The sequence below is a fragment of the Gracilinanus agilis genome, chromosome 1 (genome assembly GCF_016433145.1).
Source record: "Gracilinanus agilis isolate LMUSP501 chromosome 1, AgileGrace, whole genome shotgun sequence".
Classification (NCBI taxonomy): Eukaryota; Metazoa; Chordata; class Mammalia; order Didelphimorphia; family Didelphidae; genus Gracilinanus; species Gracilinanus agilis.
The window spans coordinates 707,039,626-707,061,481 of NC_058130.1; the positions used below are offsets into that span (position 1 = coordinate 707,039,626).

The window sequence follows — 21,856 nt, forward strand, 5'->3', positions numbered from 1 at the left end:
TATTAATTTCTGGTTTTTCTGGAAGACCAATTATTCTCAAATTGTCTCTTCTAGACCGGTTTTCTTGGTCTGTCACTCTCTCATTGAGATATTTCATATTTCCTTCTATTTTTTCAGTCTTTTGACTTTGTTTTATTTGTTCTTGTTGTCTTGAGAGATCATTAGCTTCTAATTGCTCTATTCTAGCCTTTAGGGACTGGTTTTCCTTTTCAGTCTTGTCATTTCTGGTGTTCAATTTGCTTATCAGTTCATTTGATTTCTGAGCCTCACTTTCCAATTGCAAGATTCTACCTTTTAAACTGTTATTTTCTTGCCAGATCTCTTCCATTTTCCTCAGAATCTCAGTTTTGAACTCTTCCATAGCTTGTGAGGAGTTTTCCTTATTTGAGGAGGGTCCAGATGCTTGTTTGTTCTCCTCCTCTGTTTGCTCGGTTGTCTGGATTTTCTCTGTGTAAAAGCTGTCGAGTGTTAAAGACTTCTTCTTTTTGTTATTATTCTTTCTCTTCTGAACCTCCTGATGCTGAGTAGCCATCATTAGCCCAGCAGCTTCTCAGCTTTATCCTCGGGCTCAGTGTCTGTTCCAAATCTATTGGCTCCTGAGGTCTGTATTCTGGTTTTTTCCAAGGTCAAGCCCCCTGGTGGGCCCTCTTGCTTGATCCTCTGCTGGAGGTTTCTTTACAAGTCTCAGGGTGCTGCTTCCACAGTCGTATACCCGTCTGCACTGGTTCCCCACTTAGGCTTTAGTTCTGCCTCCACCCACGCCTCTACTCAGCTGGCGCTCTCTGCGCCCAGCGTCCTGCTCCGGCGCGCGCGCTCAGATTTCGCGTGCTTTTTTTGACTTAATGGGGTCCTAAGTCTTGCTGCTCTCAGGAACAGGTCCCGGAGCTTCCAATGACTCGATGGGTGCCCCAAACTTGCTCTATTTCTTTTTAGCTGGGTTCGGAGCTATAGATGAGTGTGGAGGGGGTGGGGGTGGGGCGGTTGCTCAGCGCGCGATTGAGTGAGAGCCCTTTGTAGCTTGGAAATGTCTCGATTCCACGTACCTTCCACGCTGTGCCCTGTTGTGGGGTTCCTCTGTTCGTCTGGACTTGTTTTTATGTCCCCTTGAGGAGTTTTGTATGTTTCGGTCAGGAGAGGTTAAGAGCTGCTTCTTACTCTGCCGCCATCTTAACCCGGAAGCCAATCCAACATTCTTAATGTCTTACATCTACCCCCTTTCTCTCCACTTACAGTTCCAAAACCCTAGTTCAGGTCTTCATCACATCTCACCTGAACTGTAATCCTCTAATTTGTTTATCTGTATCTAGCCTCTCTCCTTTCCAGTCCATCTCCTGCACCATCCCATCATCCATCATCCATCTTCTACAAGACTGCCAAAACATTATCTTAAAATACAGAGTTAGCCACATCATTCTCCTGCTCAAGATGAAACTCCAGCAATTCTCTTTTACCTGTAGAGTAAAACATAAACTCCTTTGCATCTAAAACACTTTATGACCTGGCTCCAACCTACCATTCCAGGCTTGTTTCACATAAGTCTCCTTCTTATACTCTGAAGTCCAGGCAAACTGACCTACTTGTTAATTTCCATAACAACATGCAATTACCCATCTCTGTATCTCTAAGTAGCTTATCCTCTAATCCTATAAGGCTCTCCCTCTTTATCTCTGCCTCATAGAATCTCTATCTCCCATCAAAGTTAATTCCTCTAGGAAGCCTATCCTGATTCCTCCTACCAATTGCTATTGTCCTCCCTCTAGATATCATTTTGCATCTACTTTGAATATATTGTTTGCAACAGAACTAATGGACTGAGGGTTGGAACATTCTCTCCCACTAAGGAGTCCCAATTCTACATTCATGAGGACCAGGTTCAGTTCTGGTGAAACCTAGCCATTACAGAATAGGATCAGGCTTTTTCTTGTCTCTGGTTCATTTTACCTCAAATCCCTGGAAGAATTCCAGGGACAATCATTTACAACAATCTTAGGTTTGGCTCATATTTAGAGTCTCCTCTAAAGGGATGACTAAGCAACCTAGAAAAGTACAATGGGGCCACCTGATCCTCAGGTTCACTTTCCATGGTTTCAGTTACCTGCTATCTATTAGCAGTGAAGCATGGAGGTCTGTCCTCAGTGGAGGTCTCTTTGGTTTTCACTTTCACCTTTTTGGGGGAATTTTAAGAAGAGGTAGGGGGCAGAGAAACACTGAAATGAGGGGAAGAGAGAGAAAGTACATATATATGAGGTCAGAAGGTGTTTACTTATATCTGTAATTTGAGCCATTTGCAGTTGGTCTTGGAATGTATCCTTCATGGATATGGGGGCCCTACTGTATTCAATTACAAGGTAAATCAGGTATAGGACAGCTATTTATTTTCTCCACTACAAAAAAATGGTTAAAAGATTAAAAAAAGAGTCTTGTGGTGTACAAGCCTGATGATTCTTTAAAAAAGTACATCCCAAACCAGATAATATCAAGTTCTCCCATAACAATCTCAAACTCATCATGTCCAAAAGAGAACTCATTACCTTTCTCAGCAAAATTCTGACCTCGACACAAACTCTCTATTACTGTTAAGAATAGAACCATTGTCCCAGTCACCAAGATTTCCAACCATGGTGTGATTCTCTAATCTTCATTCTCACTCATCTTATACACACTATTGTCACAAGCTGTCATTTATACCCTCGCATCATGTCTCATTTATAGCCCTTTTTCTGCACTCATGTAGCCAGCACATAGTACAGACCCTCTTTTACCTCATGCTTTGACATTTTCATTAGCCTTTTAATTGGTCTCCTTAACTTAGGTCTCTCCATACTCCAATCTATCCTCCACTTGGTTACCATGGTGATTTTCCTAAAGCATAGTTCAAAACATGTTACTCTACCTGCAACTCAATAAAAATCAAATATGAAGTCCTCTCTTTGGCTTTTAACATCCTTCACAACCTATTCCCTTCCTACCTTTCTAATCTTCATACAATCCACAATATTTAATCCCCTCCATACACTCTATGGCCCAGTTAAACATCCTACTTGTTTCTTGTGAATTGTATTCCATCTCCTAACTCCATGCTTTTTTCATTTAATTAATTAATTTAGAAGATTTTTCCATGGTTACATGATTCATGTTCTTTCTCTCCCCTCATCCCACCCCCCTCCCATAGCCAGCACACAATTCCACTGGGTTTTACATGTGTTGTTGATCAAAACCTATTTCCTTATTATTAATATTTGCACTAGGGTGATCATTTAAAGTTTACATCCCCAATCATATCCCTATCAATCCATGTGATCAAGCAGTTGTTTTTCTTCTGTGTTTCTACTGCCACAGTTCTTTCTCTGGATGTGGATAGCGTTCTTTCTCATAAATCCCTCAGCACTGACTTGGATCATTGCATTGTTGCTAGTACAGAAGTCCATTACATTCAATTTCACCACAGTGTATCCATCTCCATGTATAATGTTCTCCTGGTTCTGCTCCTTTCACTCTGCATCAATTCCTGGAGGTCATTCCAGTTCACAAGGAATTCCTCCAGTTCATTATTTCTTTTAGCACAATAGTATTCCATCACCATCAGATACTATAATTTGTTCAGCCATTCCCCAATTGAAGAGCATTCCCTCATTTTCCAATTTTTTGCCACTACAAAGAGTAAGGCTATAAATATTTTTGTACAAGTCTTTTTCCTTACTATCTCTTTGGGGTATAAACCCAGCAGTGGTATAACTGGATCAAAGAGCAGACAGTCTTTTAAAGCCTTTTGGGCATAGTTCCAAATTGCCACCCAGAATGGTTAATTCACAACTCCACTAGCAATGCATTAATGTCCCAATTTTGCCAACATTCATTTTTTGGGATTTGCCCTCCAACATTTATTATTTTCCTTTGTTGTTATGTTAGCCAACTGCTAGGTGTGAGGTGGTACCTCAGAGTTGTTTTGATTTGCATTTCTCTAATTATAAGAGATTCAGAACACTTTTTCATGTGCTTATTGAGAGTTTTGATTTCTTTATCTGAAAATTGTCTATTCATGTCCCTTGCCCATTTATCAACTGGGGAATGGCTTGCTTTTTTGTACAATTAATTTAGCTCTTTGTAAATTTGCTAACTCCATGCTTTTAGAATGCTCTCTCTCTTAACCTCCAACTCTTTGTTTCCCTGACTTCTTTCAAAACTCAATTCAAAACCATTTTCTACAGGAGGCCCTCCCGATTCTCTTCCCTCTCTCCCAGCCTACTGCTCATCTATTCTGCATGTATCTTGATATACGTAGTTATATTTCATGTTGCCTCTTCCATTACAATGTAAGCTTCCTGACATCTGAGACAATGTTTTTTCCCCTTTCTTTGAATTCCTAGCACTTAGAATAGTTCCGTGCACCCAGTGAAAGTACTTAAACATACTTGTTGACTGACTACTCTTCATGGTCTACTTAGTACCTGCTTAGTTCCTTAATGGGATAATATAGTTCACATAATTACAACTAGTAATAATAGCACTTTAAAGTTTGTAAAGTGCTCTCCATGTGTTATTTCATTTGATCCTGACAACAGCCCTAGAAGATAGGTGTTATTATTATCCTCATCTTATAGATCAGTGGTGGTGAACCTTTTAGAGACTGTCCCCAAACTGCAACCTTCACTTCTGTGAGCCCTACAACCTTACCCCAGACAGGGGAGAGAGGAAACACTCCCATTGGGCTGCTGGAAAGGGATGAGAGAAATGGCCTCAAGCATACAAGGGCAAGCATGCCATAGGTTCACCAATATGGTTATAGGTTATACTCACAAAGTCTACCTTTCAGTTAATTATGAAACCAACAGTCATTACTTAATCCCTATAGTCTCAAGTTCTTTGATTTATTACTTGGCTAGAATTTTTTTCAAGGTCATTTCTAGGCAGCAGTACTCCCTGGGCCAAATACTCTCCGGCCAGGGATTATGAGCCTAAGGTCAAGAAAATCCCACCAACCCTATCATCTGGGTCAAAGGGGGCAGAAAATATCTAGTGTGTATCTAAGTGGGAGTAAAGTATAGGTGTCCTCCCCATACATAATCTCCTCACCCATCCTATAGGCTGTCTGGTTTCTGCCCCAGATGTTTCTGAGGTTTCATCACTGTGTGTTCCAACTTAGTCTACACAGTGATACATAGCCTACCTTAAACCCCAGGTGTGGAAGCGTCTGTGGAAGGTGTTTATAGCTGGTTCATAGGACTCTGAAGAGTATGCAGAATGCTTAAAAGACAGTGAACCTCAAAGAGGAGAGGTTACTAATTGATGGTGGCAGAGGGAGCACCTGAAAGTGGTAATGGGGAAAAAGGACTATTCCAACTCCCCTACTATGGGATGGAATCTATGGAATAAGTGAAAGTGTAGCCAGCATTAGGGACAAGAAAGCTGTGTCATTAGAAGGGACCTATATCTCAGTGAATGCAAAAATATGGAAGGAGATGGATTCACTGTGGCCCAATAGAATGTAATGGACTTCTCTACTAGCAGCAATGCAATGATCCAGGACAATTCTGAGGGACTTATTAGAAAGAACACTATCCACATTCAGAGAAAGAACTGTGGGAGCAGAAACACAGAAGAAAAACAACTTCTTAATCACATGGTTCAATGGGGATATTATTGGGGATGTAGACTCTAAATGATCACCTTAATGCAAATATTAATAATATGGGAAAAGGTCTTGATCAATGATACACATAAAACCCAGTGGAATTGCTCATTGGCTATGGGAGGGGGGTGGGAGGAGGAAAGGGAAAGGACATGAATCATGGAACCATAGAAAAATATTCTAAATTAACTAAATAAATAAACTTTTTTTTAAGTTAAGAGACTTGCTCAGGACCACACAACTAAAATATGTTACTTATGGAGTGAATATTCCAGAGAGGACAGTAGAAGGGATGGGTAGCTTTAGAATGGCATGTTGGGGGGATTTGTTTGAAGGGGATAAGCATAAGGGAGGACAGATGGAGGTCAGAGAACAGATTTGAACTATAGCAACCAGAGGTTCGGAATCATTGGAATAGTGAGTGAGATAGTAGCAGTAGGAGCTTTTTTTTAGAACCTCACCTTCTTTCTTAGAATCAATACTAAATACTGATTCCAAGGCAGAAGAATAGAAAGGGCTAGACAATGTGTATTAAGTGACTTGACGAGAGTTACACAGCTAGGAAGTATCTGAGGCCAGATTTTAACTCAGGACCTTTCATTTCTAATCTTGGCTTTCTATCTGCCGAGCCACCTAGCCAATCCAATAGGAGTTTTCTTAATCAATAGAATAAATTCACATAGGCTATCATTATCTCTAAGGGTTCTATCTCAAGGTGGAGTTCTCCCAGAGTGTCATATAGCAGTATATAGCTAAAAAGTTAGGAAGTTGGGGGTGATGAAGAACGTGATGGAATAGCTAACAAAGGAAGAGTAGAATTTTTAAGTTGAAATTAAGTGAGCCTAGTTCAGACAGATATCAAATTATATATTAAAGTAGCTGGAATATTCCCCAAGCTTACATTCCCATACACAGATTGAGAGGAAGCTCTATAGGACTCTGTAAGATCATACTTCTACTATTACAATTCATGAGCTCCAAGCTACATGAATCCTGTTAGTAATCATTTTATCAGTCAACATTTTATAATAGTACTTGTTTATTAATTACTTAAGTGCCAGGCACTGTGCAAAGCACTAGATCTACAAAGAAAAACTAAAACTTGATCTCTCACTAATGCATTGCTGGATTTGTAAAATGATTCAACCCTATGCCAAAAGGGCTATAAAAGTGTGCATACCCTTTGATCCAGTAATATCACTATTAAGTCTGTATACCAAAAAGATTTTTTAAGGGGGAAGGGGCCTATTTGTACAAAAATATTTATAGCAATTCTTTCTATGGTGACAAAGTATTGGAAGTTGAGGAGATGTCCATCAGCTGGGGAATGGTTGAACAAATTGTGGTATATGATTTTGATAAAATATTGTTTTGCCTTAAGAAATGATAAGTAGGATGCTTCAAGAAAAGCCTGGAAAGACCTACATGAACTGATGTAAAGTGAAGTAAACAGAACCAGAAGAACATTATACACAGTAAGAGCAATATTGTACAAAGTTCAAATGAAAAAGATTTAGCTATTCTGAGTAATACAGTGATCAGGGCCTATATCAATGTATTAGCAGTAAGAGTGAAAAGAAAGAGGTGAATACTAGACATATTATGATGGTAGAAGCAACAAGTCTTGGCAAGAGATTGGATATGGGGTGTGAGTATAAGTGAAGAGTAGAGAATGGTACAGAGATTGTGAAGCTGGCTAACCAAGATATTGATGGTGCTTTCAATAGTAAGAGGGAAGATGGAAAGGGGGAAGGGTTTGGGGAAAAATAAAATGAGTTCTGTTTTAATTAATTGAGCTTCAGATGCCTATGGGACATACAATCTGAGATATCCAAAAGGCAGTTGGTGATATGGGACTAGAGCCCAAGCAAAGCTGGACATATAGCTCTAGGAATCATTTTCATGGGAATGATAATTGAATTTATGAAGAATCAATAAGATATAATAAGTGAGATAACATAAAGGAAGAAAGGGCCCAGAACAGATCTTTGGGGGATATATACATATATAACTGCACAGCCAATCTTTCAGTCTCTCAGTTGCCTTTTATTTGAACTCACATACTCTCTTACTCTTCCTTCCCCTAATATATGCCTATTACCCTTTTAAATCTTTGATTCATCAGGGCTTATCAGGTCAGTGAGGTGGTCTGACTATTGGAAACTCCCTTTGCTTTTCATTGAAACCCTGGGCTATTTCCTCCCTAAGAGTTTTTGGATAATCAATACCCTTCCTGGAAGAATGTGGCCATTCTTAGGCTCCCTACATTCTGTTATAGTTAAAGGGTTGTATGATAAAGATGTCCTTTCTGAAAGCTAGTTGCCAGGGCAAAAGGTAGAGGATCAAGCCCTCTAGATGTACTCACTCAAGTCCCCTTAGCTCTAATTACTTACTCTTATTAATATAATATACACCCTTCAGAATTAGTCATTTAGGAGGTAGCCCAGTGGACTGAGAGCCAGACCTAGAAACGAGAGGTACTGCGTTCAAATATGGCCTCAGAAACTTCCTATCTATGTGACCCTGGGCAAGTCACTTAACCCCCATTGTCTAGCCCTTATTGTTCTTCTGCCTTGGAAGCAGTACACAATATTGATTCTAAGATAAAAAGTAATGGTTTAAAAAAGAAAAAAAAAACTAGTCATCCACTTGAAGCATGCTTTCTGGCCACTGTTACTACTGGGATAGCACCTGTGGCAATAAGTATGTGAGAGCTCTCATGACTTCTTGAAAGGAGATCTTTAATGTCCTCTAAGATCCCCTATATTGATATAGGATTAAGGAAGGGGCTAACAACCCAGACCAAAGATTGTAACACTACTTTCAAGATCTTCTTTCAAACTGACACTTGTACATGATTATGCTGGAATTCTTAGCCAGCTCATGTTAAAAGTCCAAAGAGATGAATGCATTACAAACTTGGCCTCCTGATTCACTGGTTTCCTATCTCCTCATTTATTCTAATTAGAGTAGTCTTCAGAAACAAGGGACCTGACCTAGATACAGCACTTTCGGAAGTGGATTTGTAGGACCTTGCAAAAGCCAGAGCAATTTCTGCCAAAGTCAGCTTAGTCAATACTAACCAACATAGCACTCACCATGTTGGTAGATGAAGAAGGCACCAAATGAGAGCAAGGCAGGTATATGGAGAGGTAGTAAAGGCTAGGAGAGAAGCTCTTTTTCTTCTTAAAAGACAAATAGAGGGGCAGCTGGGTAGCTCAGTGGAGTGAGTCAGGCCTAGAGACAGGAGGTCCTAGGTTCAAACCTGGCCTCAGCCACTTCCCAGCTGTGTGACCCTGGGCAAGTCACTTGACCCCCATTGCCCACCCTTACCAATCTTCCACCTATGAGACAATACACCGAAGTACAAGGGTTTAAAAAAAAATTTAAAAAAAAAGACAAATAGACGCAGTCTGTCTCTCCTCTAATCTACAAACACACATATACATGTACTCTCATACATACAACATGCTCATACACTCGCATGCATGCACATTAGTAGGATTGTGGCTGAGAGGTTTCCCATGCCTGGGTTCATAGGTTAGGCAGCAGCTGCATTCTCATCTCCAGTCCTGGTCCTATCTCAGGAAAGATAGGTTTTGTGTTAGGCCCTGTGCCTGGCCTTAACATGGTGAGTTTTGAACAGTAGTAAATGCCTGAGTCCTCTTTCCGCAGATGATACAGAGTCAATAAGACTGTGTTGGCCTCATTGTTCCTGAAAATGAAGGCTCTATTCTGAATGTCTTTCCTGTACTCTCGGACATTACTTGTCCCAGCAGTGATACTGGCCACCCACTCTTTTGAGCCTCCAGGTGGTGTCCAGTGCCAGGAAAAGGAAAGCTCCTTAATTTGAATCCCTAAAGCTTTACAGGTCAGGGTCAAGTTCTGGCCTTCATAGATCAGTTTGCCTCCTGTTTCCACCAGCTGCATCTGTGCCCAGGACCCTGCAGAGGACACATGGAATGAGAAGATCAACACCACAATAAGCCCTATAGAAAGGAAAGTTGGAGGATCGGGACAGAGATACCCGAAAGGTAATAAAAATTTAAGTCTCACACCCAGACTGACCAGGAGAACAGCCCAAGGAACTAGAAACAAAGAGAGTCAACCACATACCCAGGCCAGAGAGGAAGGGAGAATGGGGAACAGAATGGAACAGAAATATCTGGAAACTAATTAGAGACATAACTCCACAAAGAGGTCCAGGAAGAGGGTAGGAAGATGGTGAGGACAGAGATACCTGAGAGCATACAGAAAAGTAGTCCCAAAGGGTAAGCTCTGGAAAGAGTATTAGGGATCCTGGTAAACATCTTGCAGATGTGGAACAAGTTTCAGGGGGTGTAGTTGGCTCCAGGCAGTTATGGTCCAAGGTTGGTTATGTCTTCATGGATGTGAGTCCTGCCCAGAGAGAGCTGTCTTTAAAGAAGGCAGCTGAGAGCACCGGTATCTGCCCAGCCCCCAACCTTGGGGGATGGAGCATAAGAGGAAAACAGAAGTGAATCTGAAGAGAAGGGACTTGCTGCAGCATAATTGTGACTAAGGGGGCTGTCTCCTGGCCCCAGTGGCATTTGAATAACTTCCTTCAGCTGCCATGATAGGGCCTGGAGCATCCTTCCTAAAGTCTGGAGATATTTAAGGCACAGATCAGCATCCATAAGTGTCAAGTTCAGCACTCTTGAGGAAGTGAGGCTTTAGCACCAAATTAAATTACCAAAGTGTCACTTTAGAGAACTGGACAAAATAAAAAAGAAATTCATCTGGAAGAACAAAAGTTCAAGAATTACAAAGGGAAATCATGAAATAAAACAGTAATAAAGGAATCCTACCAGAACTATCTACTCTTCTCTTAAGATCGTCATCATATAATTGAACCATTCCCAGGTCTTGTCTAATTAGACTCCCTCTATGATCCCTGATGAGGATAGAGCCCCCTAAATTAGAGCAGTTGCCTCAAACACCTCCTAACTGTATGACCTTGGGCAAATCACTTAACCACATTTGCTTAGCCCTTATCCTTTTGCCTTAGAGTTGTTACTAAGACAGAAAGTACTGGGAAGGGGGGTCAGGGTTTATCATTGTTCACTTGTGTTTAGCTTTTTATGCTTTTCTTAATTACATATATCCATATAGATAGGTATGGCATAGGTAATGCAGAAATTATTTTTTTGCTTCAGTATACATGTTTATAACAGGAGTTTTATTTTTCTTTTATTCTCATTTGGGGAGATTGAAGATAGAAGAGAGAGAAATTGGATTTTTGCTTATTAAAAAATTTTTTTAATTTTTTAATGAAATAGAAAAGTTGATCAATGGAACTAGGTAAGCATGGACCAGAAAAAAATTTCAACTTAATAATCTAATTCTTAATAAATTGAAGGATGCTAACTACTAGGATTTGCTACTTAATAAAAACTGCTGGAAATACTAGAGAGCAGTCTGATAGAAATAAGGTGGAGCCCAATGCCTTTTACTACATTAAGATCTAAATGTAGGGGGCAGCTGGGTAGCTCAGTGGATTGAGAGCCATGCCCAGAGACGGGAGGTCCTAGGTTCAAATCTGACCTCAGACACTTCCCAGCTGTGTGACCCTGGGCAAGTCACTTGACCCCCATTGCCTACCCTTACCACTCTTCTGCCTTAGAGCCAATACACAGTCTTGACTCCAAGACGGAAGGTAAGGGTTTAAAAAAAAAAGATCTAAATGTATACAAAATCTAGGTATTAAGGGACACATATTTTTAAAAGTAGAGGCAAATGGAAGGAGACATACTACATAACTATACCCAGAGGAAAAATTCTTAACTAAACAAGGGGTAAAGATGGCCATAGAGGATAAAATAGATCATTTCGGTTATACAAACTGAAGGACTTTTACATAAATAAAGACAGTGAAGCTAGAGTCAGAAGAGAAGCAGCCAATTGGGAATACATCTTTGTAATAAATATCTTTGATAAGAGTCTAAAATACATAAGAACATGGACATCTAGGTGAATAGAGAACCAGGCCTGGAGTCAGGCGGACTTGGGGTCAAGATACTTTTTAGCTGTCTGATCCTGGGCAAGTCACTTAACCCCAATTGCCTATCCCTTACTACTCTCTACCTTGGAACCAACAGTATCAATTTTAAGCCAAAAGTTAAAGGTTTGTAAAAAAAATTTTAAAGTAAAAATAAAGTACAATCACATATATACAGATATGTATGTATATGTATATAGAAAGAAAGAGCATACCACTGAATAATATATATTATCTAGGAAAAAATAAAGCAAGGAATAAAAAATTAAAGCTCTTAAAGGAAAACTTAAGAGAATAAATAGTTTAGAAAAGATAGAGATAAACCTCATCAATGTAACAGACTGTCTGAAAACTACTATTATGGAAGGCTGTGAGCCCAGACCTTATGAGGTTGCAGAGAGTACTCAGCAAATGCATTCCCCATGTGGACTTTGGAATATACATATATATGCTATAATCAGCTCCATTAGGTTAAGCATTTGGTGAAAAAAGAGCCTCTTTGATTCTCTGCATAGCCAAAAGTGGGGTGCATTTAAAAAGTATTATTTAACTATAACCTGTCCTTTCTCTTGGTTTGTCGTCATCCTACCTAGGGGCTTTCCAGTGAGAGATGAGACATGATAGTGTAAGATTAGCAGCTTGAGGCCCTTCCTATCTCAGGTCAGTATATAACCCATGAATGTGAGCCTCAGTTCTTTGCCTTGCCATTTATTCTTTCATTTAGGTGAAAGAGATTAGAGATGGAAGTCTAAAAGTAAAGCTCAAGCCAAATTTTGTAGCAAATCTAGCACTAGTGTTCTAAGAAGTGTAAAGCAACCTTTGGAAGCTAACACTTTAGTAGCAGAGATAAGAACTTGTCCAACTGCTGCAATCGGATGTGAACTTAGGACTAATAATATTTTGAAGTAGTACAAAGTCTGAACCCATTATCTCCAGAGACCCAGGAAGTAGTAGAGAGAAGAGTGTACCTCCCAGGTATGAGAGGAGGAGAAGAAAGGAAAATCAAGGTACTTTCTCAATTCACTCAACTTCCTTTCCCCTGATTGGAGGGCTGGAGGGTAGAGCATTAATCTCTTCCCAAAGTTTTCCTTTAGAGGGAGCTGGATCTGGACTCACTAGTTAACTTTCCACTTTCCATATGGAACTCTACTTGGTTTGAACTCCAAGGTACAGGATGAGCCAGGTACTCCCTAGTCACTCTTGCCCCAGTTTTCCAGTTTCCTTTTGTGTGTTGTCTTCTCCCATTAGATTGTAATGAAAGGACAGACTCTTTTTTCTTATTTGTATTCCCAGATTTAAGGGCTCCTGCAAGAAATCACATGTAATGTGAAAAGCATCAGACTTGGATTCAAGAAAACTTGTATTCGAATCCTGCTTTTGGACACTAACCCTGAAGTCATATGAGTCTGTAGTTCTGCTTTCCAGGGTTTATATGGTTTAGTGCACCCACTCAAAGACAAAAAGTATGATAAAATCATAGATGTAGAACTATAAGAGACTATAGGAGCCTTCTGATTCAAACCTCTCATTTAAAAAAATAAGGAAACTAGCTTCAAAAAAGGTTAAGTGAGTTGCCCAGAAAAAGCAGATTGTTAAATTTTCATTGTGAGCATTTATACTTTGGAAATTGACAAATGCTACAAATGAATACTTTATTTATCTAGACTCTAAAAAGTTATGAAGAAAATATTAATAATACAGATTAACTGAAAAATGTATCCTGTGTTTTCAGAGAGCTGGTTGTTAAACATTCATCAGCAGACCCCTGGTAACACAGCAAACATCAGGGGCAGGATTCAAACCTAGATCTTCATGACTTCAAGTCCAGTGCTCTATCTACTACACCATGTTGCCTCTACATAAGTTACATGCTATTTTATCTCATTAGGATTGTTTTATTTTATTTTATTTTAACAATTTAATCCTTTTTCAATCTGTCTCCAACCTAATTTTTTCCAGGTTGATTACATATTACTCCCCCTCATGCACGCTATGTCCCAACCTAACCTACTAACTTACTGTTCCCCATATATAACATTCTATCTCCTCCCTCTTCCTTTCCCCCTGGGCTTTTTACACTGGAGGCCTCCCATTTCTGGAATGCTCTCCCTCCTCATCACTACTTCTTAGAACCTCTAGCTCTCTATATAATGCTCAGCGTAAAAGTCACTCCCTTCATAAGTTTGTGTTTTCAGCACCTAGAACAATTCCTAATACATTTTTGTTGTTCAGTAGTGTCAGACTCTTCATGACCCCATTTGGAGTTTTCTTGGCAAAGATATTGGAGTGGTTTGTCATTTCCTTCTCTTGCTTATTTTATAGAAAAGGAAACTGAGACAAACAGGGTTAAGTGGCTTGCCCAGTGCCACATACCTAGTGTCCAAGGTCACATTTGAACTCACAGAGATGAATCTTCCTAACTCCAGCCTCCATGCTCTCTCCACTGTGCCTAACTATTACATAATAGGAGCTTAATATGGGCAGTTCTTGCTTTATATAAGTGGATCATTCAGTAGACCTCTACCTAAAGTGACTCTTATGCACTGTAAAATCAGGAGGAGGAACACAGTAATAGGGACAGCCATGTGGGGACCTAGCAGGAACCTAGAAGAACTGGATTCAGACACAGACACAGACTGGCACAGGCACATACAGACTGGGTTAAGACACAGAATGGGCAACATGCTGGGGCCAGAGAAAGTACCAGATTACCCAGGCATCATTAGACAGACAGGAAGGAGATGGACATAATTTGGATGGGCAAGCAAGGGAGAGATCTTCTCTCTCAGTGCTGGAGATCCCAAGCCAAGCCCTCAATCCCTGTGGCAATGTTTGTCTCTCTGGAAGTCTGTCTTTCTGCTTTCACTTAGGTTTTTTAGGGAGGGAAGGAGAAGGAGAGAGCACAGAATACTGTATAGTAAAGTTAACATTAATGTTTTTGAGAATGTTGATTTCTTTCAAAATTCTCTATGTAAAGTTGAAGTTGCATAATATTAATTTAAGTTGGTTGATTGATTAGGATTCATATAACTCAATTCACATAACTTGCAATAACATCTGTAAAGATGGATCCAGTTGGCAATGGTGTCACAGCAAGGATCAAGCTGCTAGCACAAGCAGGGGGGAGGGGAGGGAGTGGATAGAATTCTTTCTCCTCCCACTCCTGGCAGTTGGCACCCCTGTAAACTGTTATAACAGAATCCCTTTTAAACCAGGAATGGAGGCTATTTTAACTTGAGTATCCCAGGGCTAAATTGGCTGACAGATAGGGAATAATCCCACAGAAATTTGCTACTACCACTGTTGAAGGTTTATTCCTAAAGCCCAAGGAAGATAAAGTGCTCAGGATGACTTCAAACAGCTGTCTTGTCCTCTGGATTACAGTTATGCTCAGAGTCTGTCTGGATGAAGATTGGGCTTAGGTCATGTATGAATTGGGTTGGTAAAGCCTAAAAATATACTTCACACAATCCACAAACTTAACAAGGGAAGGGATTTATTAATTCAGGGAAACAGGAGGGATAATTCTAGGATTGAGGGTGAGGTAAAACTACCTAATGTCTTCAGGATACTTGTCTTATGGGGAAAACCAGGGGAGTTAACTTAAATATTATATGTGGGTTCAGAAGGGTGAGTAGGAGACAGGAATGGACAATAGATGGGGACTTAACAAGTTAGGGAAACTGGGTTTAACTGTTAAGGGAAATGACTGTTGACAGAAGTGACAGGCCTGTCACCCTGCTCCATCTAGACAAGGGATAAACTCAGAGTATAAAAATACACACTATGGAAACTTCAAGTTACGAAGAAAACACACAGGGAAACAGTTTAATTGTTTTTGAGAGGATAGGAGAGGGGGTGAGGTGAAACTATGTCTAACTGCCCAGGACTGGAGTCAAAAGGGTAAGTTCCTTAGCAAACACAGCTTCTGCCAGATTTAACAGCTTGGCTAAGGACCTGAGGAAAACAGCTTGGATTTGAGTTTTCACAATGATCCAGAGATGTCTTCAGGATACCAGGAACCAACTCCTCCATAGTCGATGATCCAAAAGTAACCAGGTAGGGAGAGATGTCTGCAAACTGTCCACCAGAACACAGGTCTCTTACCTACACAGAGCTGACTTGCAGGATGATGTCTTCAGTCTTTACAACCTTCATCAACCTCCAAGATCCCAAGTCTAATAGGGACTGCTGATTACACATCTGCTCCAAACCCCTCACAAAACAGCTATGTCTGTTGCTTAGCTCTTTCCTTCCTACCCCTTGCATTCTATTCAGAATGTCCGTGACTTCCAGCCAAGGCTTTCCCTAACCTACTTGCAAAAAATCTGCCTTTATACCTTTAAAGCCTATACCTATTACACTTTTCAGAAATAGCAATCCCCAGAGGGGAATGCCTTAGAGTAACTTAGTCCTCTAACTCCCTCACAAACTAAACTTTCTCTTAAATCTAACGTTATCAAGTTTAAGATGGTGAAGGTAATCTTGATTATAGATCTATATTGTTTGGAGATTAGCTGGAATACTGCATATAAGTATTTTCACAACGCTCATAGTCTGATTAGTCTGTATGAAGTAAACAGCAAAGAAACACCTTGCTCCCTGAGGTCAGAGATAAACTAGCAGAGAAGTAAAATCCTACCCCTCTCAAGCCACCCAGTTCCTCCAAAAAGTGAGATTGCAAAGCTGGGTGTCCTGCTTTTATACCCACATTTGTAACTACCCCAACTTCCTCCTCTCCTGGAGTTCTGGGGGGTACTGTGGAATTCTGTGAGGCAGTTCACCCCACTTAAGATCATGCATGTTACACATCCCAGGACTCACAGAGGATTAGTGCCTCACCCTTTGTTTGTGGGTAGATCACATAGGTCAGTAACTCCCTGAGCTAAGCTCTTATATAGATCAGAGCCTCCTTTCAAGGTTCACAAAGATAAATGTCTCAATATAACTTCTTATATGGACTAATAACCCCACACCCCAACTCCATGTTCCTATTGCCTAATGAGCTGTTATTTCTATATGTTTCTTCATTTATAAAGTACAGAGGTTGGACTAGATGACCTCGAAAGTCTTTCAGGTATAAATCTAAGATCCCATGATCTTTCCAGCCATCCTTCTGAGGCTTCCATTCTCAGTTATCCTTGATTCTTCATTCTCCCTCATTCTCTAAGTCCATCATTTGCTAAGTCTTATGGATTCTGCCTCCCCATCATCTCCCTCAACTTTTCCCTTCTCTCTAGACACATAGTCACTACCTTAGTTCAGGCTTTCATCACAACTTGCCTTAACTACTACAAAAACCACCTAAATGGATCCCTGGCTCCCAGTCTCTCCACTCAATTTTTCATTTTCCGCATAGCTGCCAGAGCAATCTTCCTAAACCACAGACCTGACCATGTCACTCCCCTAACTTAAAATTGCATATACGAGAAATTTAAGACGTTTAAAGCCGTCAATAAATTGGCTCCCATCTGCCCTTTTAGCCTTATTTTATATTTTACTTCCTCTCATAAAGTTTGCATTACAACTATGGTAGGAACCATACAGTCCTATCACATAGTCTGGGCGAGCTTTTTCAAAGAGCAAACTCCATGGAATAAACTGCACTACTTTTTCCTTAAAAAGTCACGAAGTGGGGGCAGCTGGGTAGCTCAGTGGATTGAGAACCAGGCCTAGAGACGGGAGGTCCTAGGTTCAAATCTGCCCTCAGACATTTCCCAGCTGTGTGACCCTGGGCAAGTCACTTGACCCCCCATTGCCTACCCTTACCACTCTTCTGCCTTGGAACCAATACACAGTATTGACTCCAAGATGGAAGATAAAGGTTTAAAAAAAGAAAAAAAAGAAGAAGCCACTAAGCCATCCTCAACACCTAAAACTACCTTAAGAGACTAAGATTCCTACTGTTATTCTATAGCTTCCTGGTAGCATAAGTACAAAAGCAAGGTTTCAGGGAAGCAGAAATTATTCTCCCTCAGTATGCCACTATGGCCAACCTAAAGGCAGCAAAGCAATATTCAAATGCATTAATATTTTATACTCCCTGAATATCCTTTCTATGCTATAGCTAAATAAGCCTCCTTTTGTTGACTATTAGATGAATATATGAATATATCATTTTATTCCAATTCCAAATCCAGATCAGCCCAAACCAGGACAGCCTACAACATCAAACACAAATACTAGCTTCCCCTTTAACTTCATACTTTATCTCCTGCTTCCATTCATTTGTACAAGTCATATATTCCTAAAATATGTTTCTTCCTTATCTCTACAGTTATTAATCCTTATCTTCCTTCAAGGCTTATTTCAGGCTTTGCCTCAGCATTCCTTGATTCCCACAATGATTGGTACTCTCCTCAATTTTCCTCATATATTATAGCATTTGCTACCATATAGACACTATAGGGACCAGCTTCTCCCTGCATCTAAGTCTCTGTAGGTAACAAAGGAGAATGAAGGCTGAGTCCTAGGAACATGACCCAGAACTAAAGGTTATGGGTCCAGGTCAAAAGAGAGGATAAAAGAAGGGTGCAAGGGGGTACTCTCTCTCTCTCTACTTCCCTGGATGGCAGTGGTGAAGGATGATGACTGAGAGTGACAGCCATGTGGAAAAACACATGGTCAGACTTAGAGTAGATTAGGCTATAATCTCTACCTCTCTCTATTTCAAGTGATTGTTACTAAACTCTATAGAAACTAAGAACCAGGAGTTATTCATTTAATTTTAACAAGATTAAGCAGCTCTTAGTACAAAAGGTCATTGGTTATGTCTATAAAAGCAGACCCATAAGATAAGATAGGGAAGTTGGAACCAATAAAATCAACAACTCAGAGTTTTAAAAGCCATATTTTTTTAATAATATGGAAATAGGTATCAAGTGATAACATTTGTACAACCCAGTGGAATCATTTGTTGGCTCTTGGAGGGGGGGGATGGAAGAGGGGAGGGAAAGAAAATGAACCATGTAAACATGGAAACTTTTTTTAACTTTTAAAAATTTTAAATAAATTTTTTTTTAATTTTTAAAAAGCTATATTTTTGCTTTCAGTTTTACTTTACTACATATGATCTAAAATAAATTTCACTTTGGGGATCATTAAGGGATGAGATTGGGGAATAAGACAAACAAGCTAAGAAATCACTCTCATCTAAATTATTAATTATCTCTTTTTTTAATAACTTTTACCTTCCATCTTAGAATCAATACTTTGTACTGGTTCCAAGACAGAAGAGTTATAAGGGCTAGGTAGGCAATAGGCATTAAGTAACTTGCCCAAGGTCACACAACTAGGAAGTATCTGAGGCCAGATTTGAATTAATCCTCTTTTTAAAATTATATTTTATTATTAGGGGCTATTTTGCCAATTACATGCCAGTAAAACCGACAATCTAAATTAAATGGATGATTATAAAAAATATAAATTGCCCAGATGAACCAAAGAAATGCTTAAATAACACAATCTCAGAAAAAGAAACTGAACAACGCAAAAATGAACTCTTAAAGAAAAACAATATCAGAACCAGAAGGACTTACAAGTGAATTCTACCAAACATTTAAAGAAGAATTAATTCTAATACTATATGTAGCAGTCCAGCCTCTACAAAGTTCTCGCGTGGGTTTTAATCACCTATGGAGGGAAGCTAAAGGCTGGAAAGCAATGGGTTTTTAAGGACTAGGGAAGGAGAGACATGGGTTAAACAAACACACAAGAAACACAGAGAAAGATCTTCAGTGTGATGTGAGCTGTCAACGAGGCAGCTCACAGAGAGAGCAAGTCCCACTGAACACTTATTATAGCTTTTTCAGCACTGGGGGTTTTTGGGATGTCAATCAAACAAGGGAAACAGCAAAGGTTTTAACATAATATTAGTGTCCCATTACAAAGATAAAGGAACAAAGAGTAATATAGTTGTATAACCAGGTGTTCAGGAAGAGTATTGTGCAAGTCTATTCTGTCTAGTGAAAAAAATGTCTGTCTTCCCTGAACCCTGGTCAAAACTTATTCAGATGGAAAGTCAGGCCTTTCACTTTCCAAAAGACCCTTTCAATCTGTCTGCCATCAGTTGCAGCTCTTCACAATAAGAGAGTCTTAATTTTAACCCAATCCAATTTAAGGATTCAGAAATCAATCATGTGAAATATTAGAAATATATCCATAAGTCTGGTCCATGAACACTTTGCTGATTAGAGTCAGCTTTTGAATACATCTTTAATATCTTCATGATTCATTATAACTGAAACTTTTCACTATACAAACTACTTGAAAAAATAGGTTAAAAAAAATAGTCCAGCCAAATTCCTACTATGACACAAAATATGATTTTGATACATATATTAGAAGGATAAAAATAGAGAAAGAAAACTATAGATTAACTTCCCTAATGAATTTTGGTGCTAAATTTTTAAATAAATATTAGCAAAAGAGATTATAGTAATATTTCACCAAGATTATATACTATGATTAAGTTGGATTTATACCAGGAAAACAGTGGTAGTTTAGTATTAGGATCAGCATAACTGACCATATCAGTAACAAAAATAACAAAAAGCATATGAGTGTACCAATAGATGCAAAAAGAATTTTAATAAAATACAATACCTATTCCTAATTAAAACACTAGAACGCATAGGAATAAATGGACCTTTCCTTAGAATGAAAAGTAGTATCGACCTAAACCAAGAGTAAGTAAGCATTATCCATAATGGCAATAAATGAAAAGTCTCCTTAATACAATCAGGGGTAAAGCAAAATGTTCATTGTTACCATTATTATTCAATATAGTCCTAGAAGTGCTAGCTATAGCAATAAAATAAGAAAAATAAATTTAAAGAAATAAGAATAGGCAATGAGGAAATAAAGCTATAACTTTTTGCATATGATATTGTAGTATACTTAAAGAACCCTAGAGCCAACTAAAAAACTAGTCAAGGGGCAGCTGGGTAGCTCAGTGGAGTGAGAGTCAGGCCTAGAGACAGGAGGTCCTAGGTTCAAACCCGGCCTCAGCCACTTCCCAGCTGTGTGACCCTGGGCAAGTCACTTCACCCCCATTGCCCACCCTTACCACTCTTCCACCTATGAGACAATACACCGAAGTACAAGGGTTTAAAAAAAAAACTAGTCAAAATAATTAACAACTTTAGCCAAAATGCAGGATAAAAAATAAATCAACATAAATCATCAGCATTTCTATATTATAAAATACAAAATACTATCAAAACCTAGCAGGAAGAGAGAAAAAGAAAATTTCCATTTAAAGTAACTTCAGAATCTGTCACAGAATTTTGAGACCATTAAAAACAGTTTCATATGAAAAAAAATAAAGCAACTGTAGACAATATAAAATACTAGGGAATCTACCTGCCAAGACATACATAGGAAATATATAAACACAATTACAAAACCCTTTTCATATAAATAAAGACAGATCTAAATAACTAGGGGAATATTCATTGTTTATGGCGAGGCTAAGCCAATGAAATAAAAATGATAATACTACCTAAATTAATTTACTTATTCAATGACACACCAATCAAACTACAAAAAAATCATTCAATGAATGGGGAAGGAGGAAGGAGGGAAAGAATTTGGAATTGAAAATAATTTTTTTTTAAAGATGATACTTTTAAAACTGCATTTTATTTGTTTCAATCAGCAAATAGCTGCCTTTCACTTTCCTCCAACTCCCCCTAGCTGAGAATAAAAGAAAAACAAAACCCATAACAAAACTATAAGTCAATCAAAACAAATTTCCTTATTGGTCATGTTTAAAAAAATACTTGTCTCGTTCTGTACTCTTAAGTCTTTCACCTCTCTATTAGGAAATGGGAAGCATATTTCAGCATTAGTCCTCCAGAATCATGGTTGGCCATTGTTTGTCTCTATAATATAATAATTGTATATATTGTTCATAAAATTCATACAAGTCTTTTCAAATTTCTCTGAAATTCTTTCCTTTACCATTTCTTACAGCACAACAATAGTATTTTATTACATTTATATACTATAACTTGTTCAGCTATTCTCCAATTTAGGGTACTCCCTCAGATTCCAGTCCTTTGATATGTCAAAAAGAGTCACAAAAAATTTTATGGGAAAGAAGGAAGGAAGGAAGGAAGGAAGGAAGGAAGGAAGGAAGGAAGGAAGGAAGGAAGGAAGGAGGAAGAAAGGAAGAAAGGAAGAAAGGAAGGAAGGAAGGAAGGAAGGAA

General features: G+C 39.0%; 1 protein-coding gene across 1 annotated transcript in view; it reads right to left on the reverse strand.

Annotated features, from left to right (window-relative positions):
• LOC123256111 overlaps positions 1-9,939 on the reverse strand; it is a 36,570-nt gene extending 26,631 nt beyond the window's left edge. The window contains exons 1-4 of the mRNA XM_044684803.1: positions 9,870-9,939; positions 9,247-9,573; positions 1,396-1,451; positions 57-73 (exon numbers count right to left, since the gene is read on the reverse strand). Of these exons, the coding sequence (XP_044540738.1) occupies positions 57-73; positions 1,396-1,451; positions 9,247-9,573; positions 9,870-9,939 (470 nt within the window). The remainder of the gene's footprint in view (positions 1-56; positions 74-1,395; positions 1,452-9,246; positions 9,574-9,869) is intronic.
• Between the last annotated feature and the right edge of the window lie 11,917 nt (positions 9,940-21,856).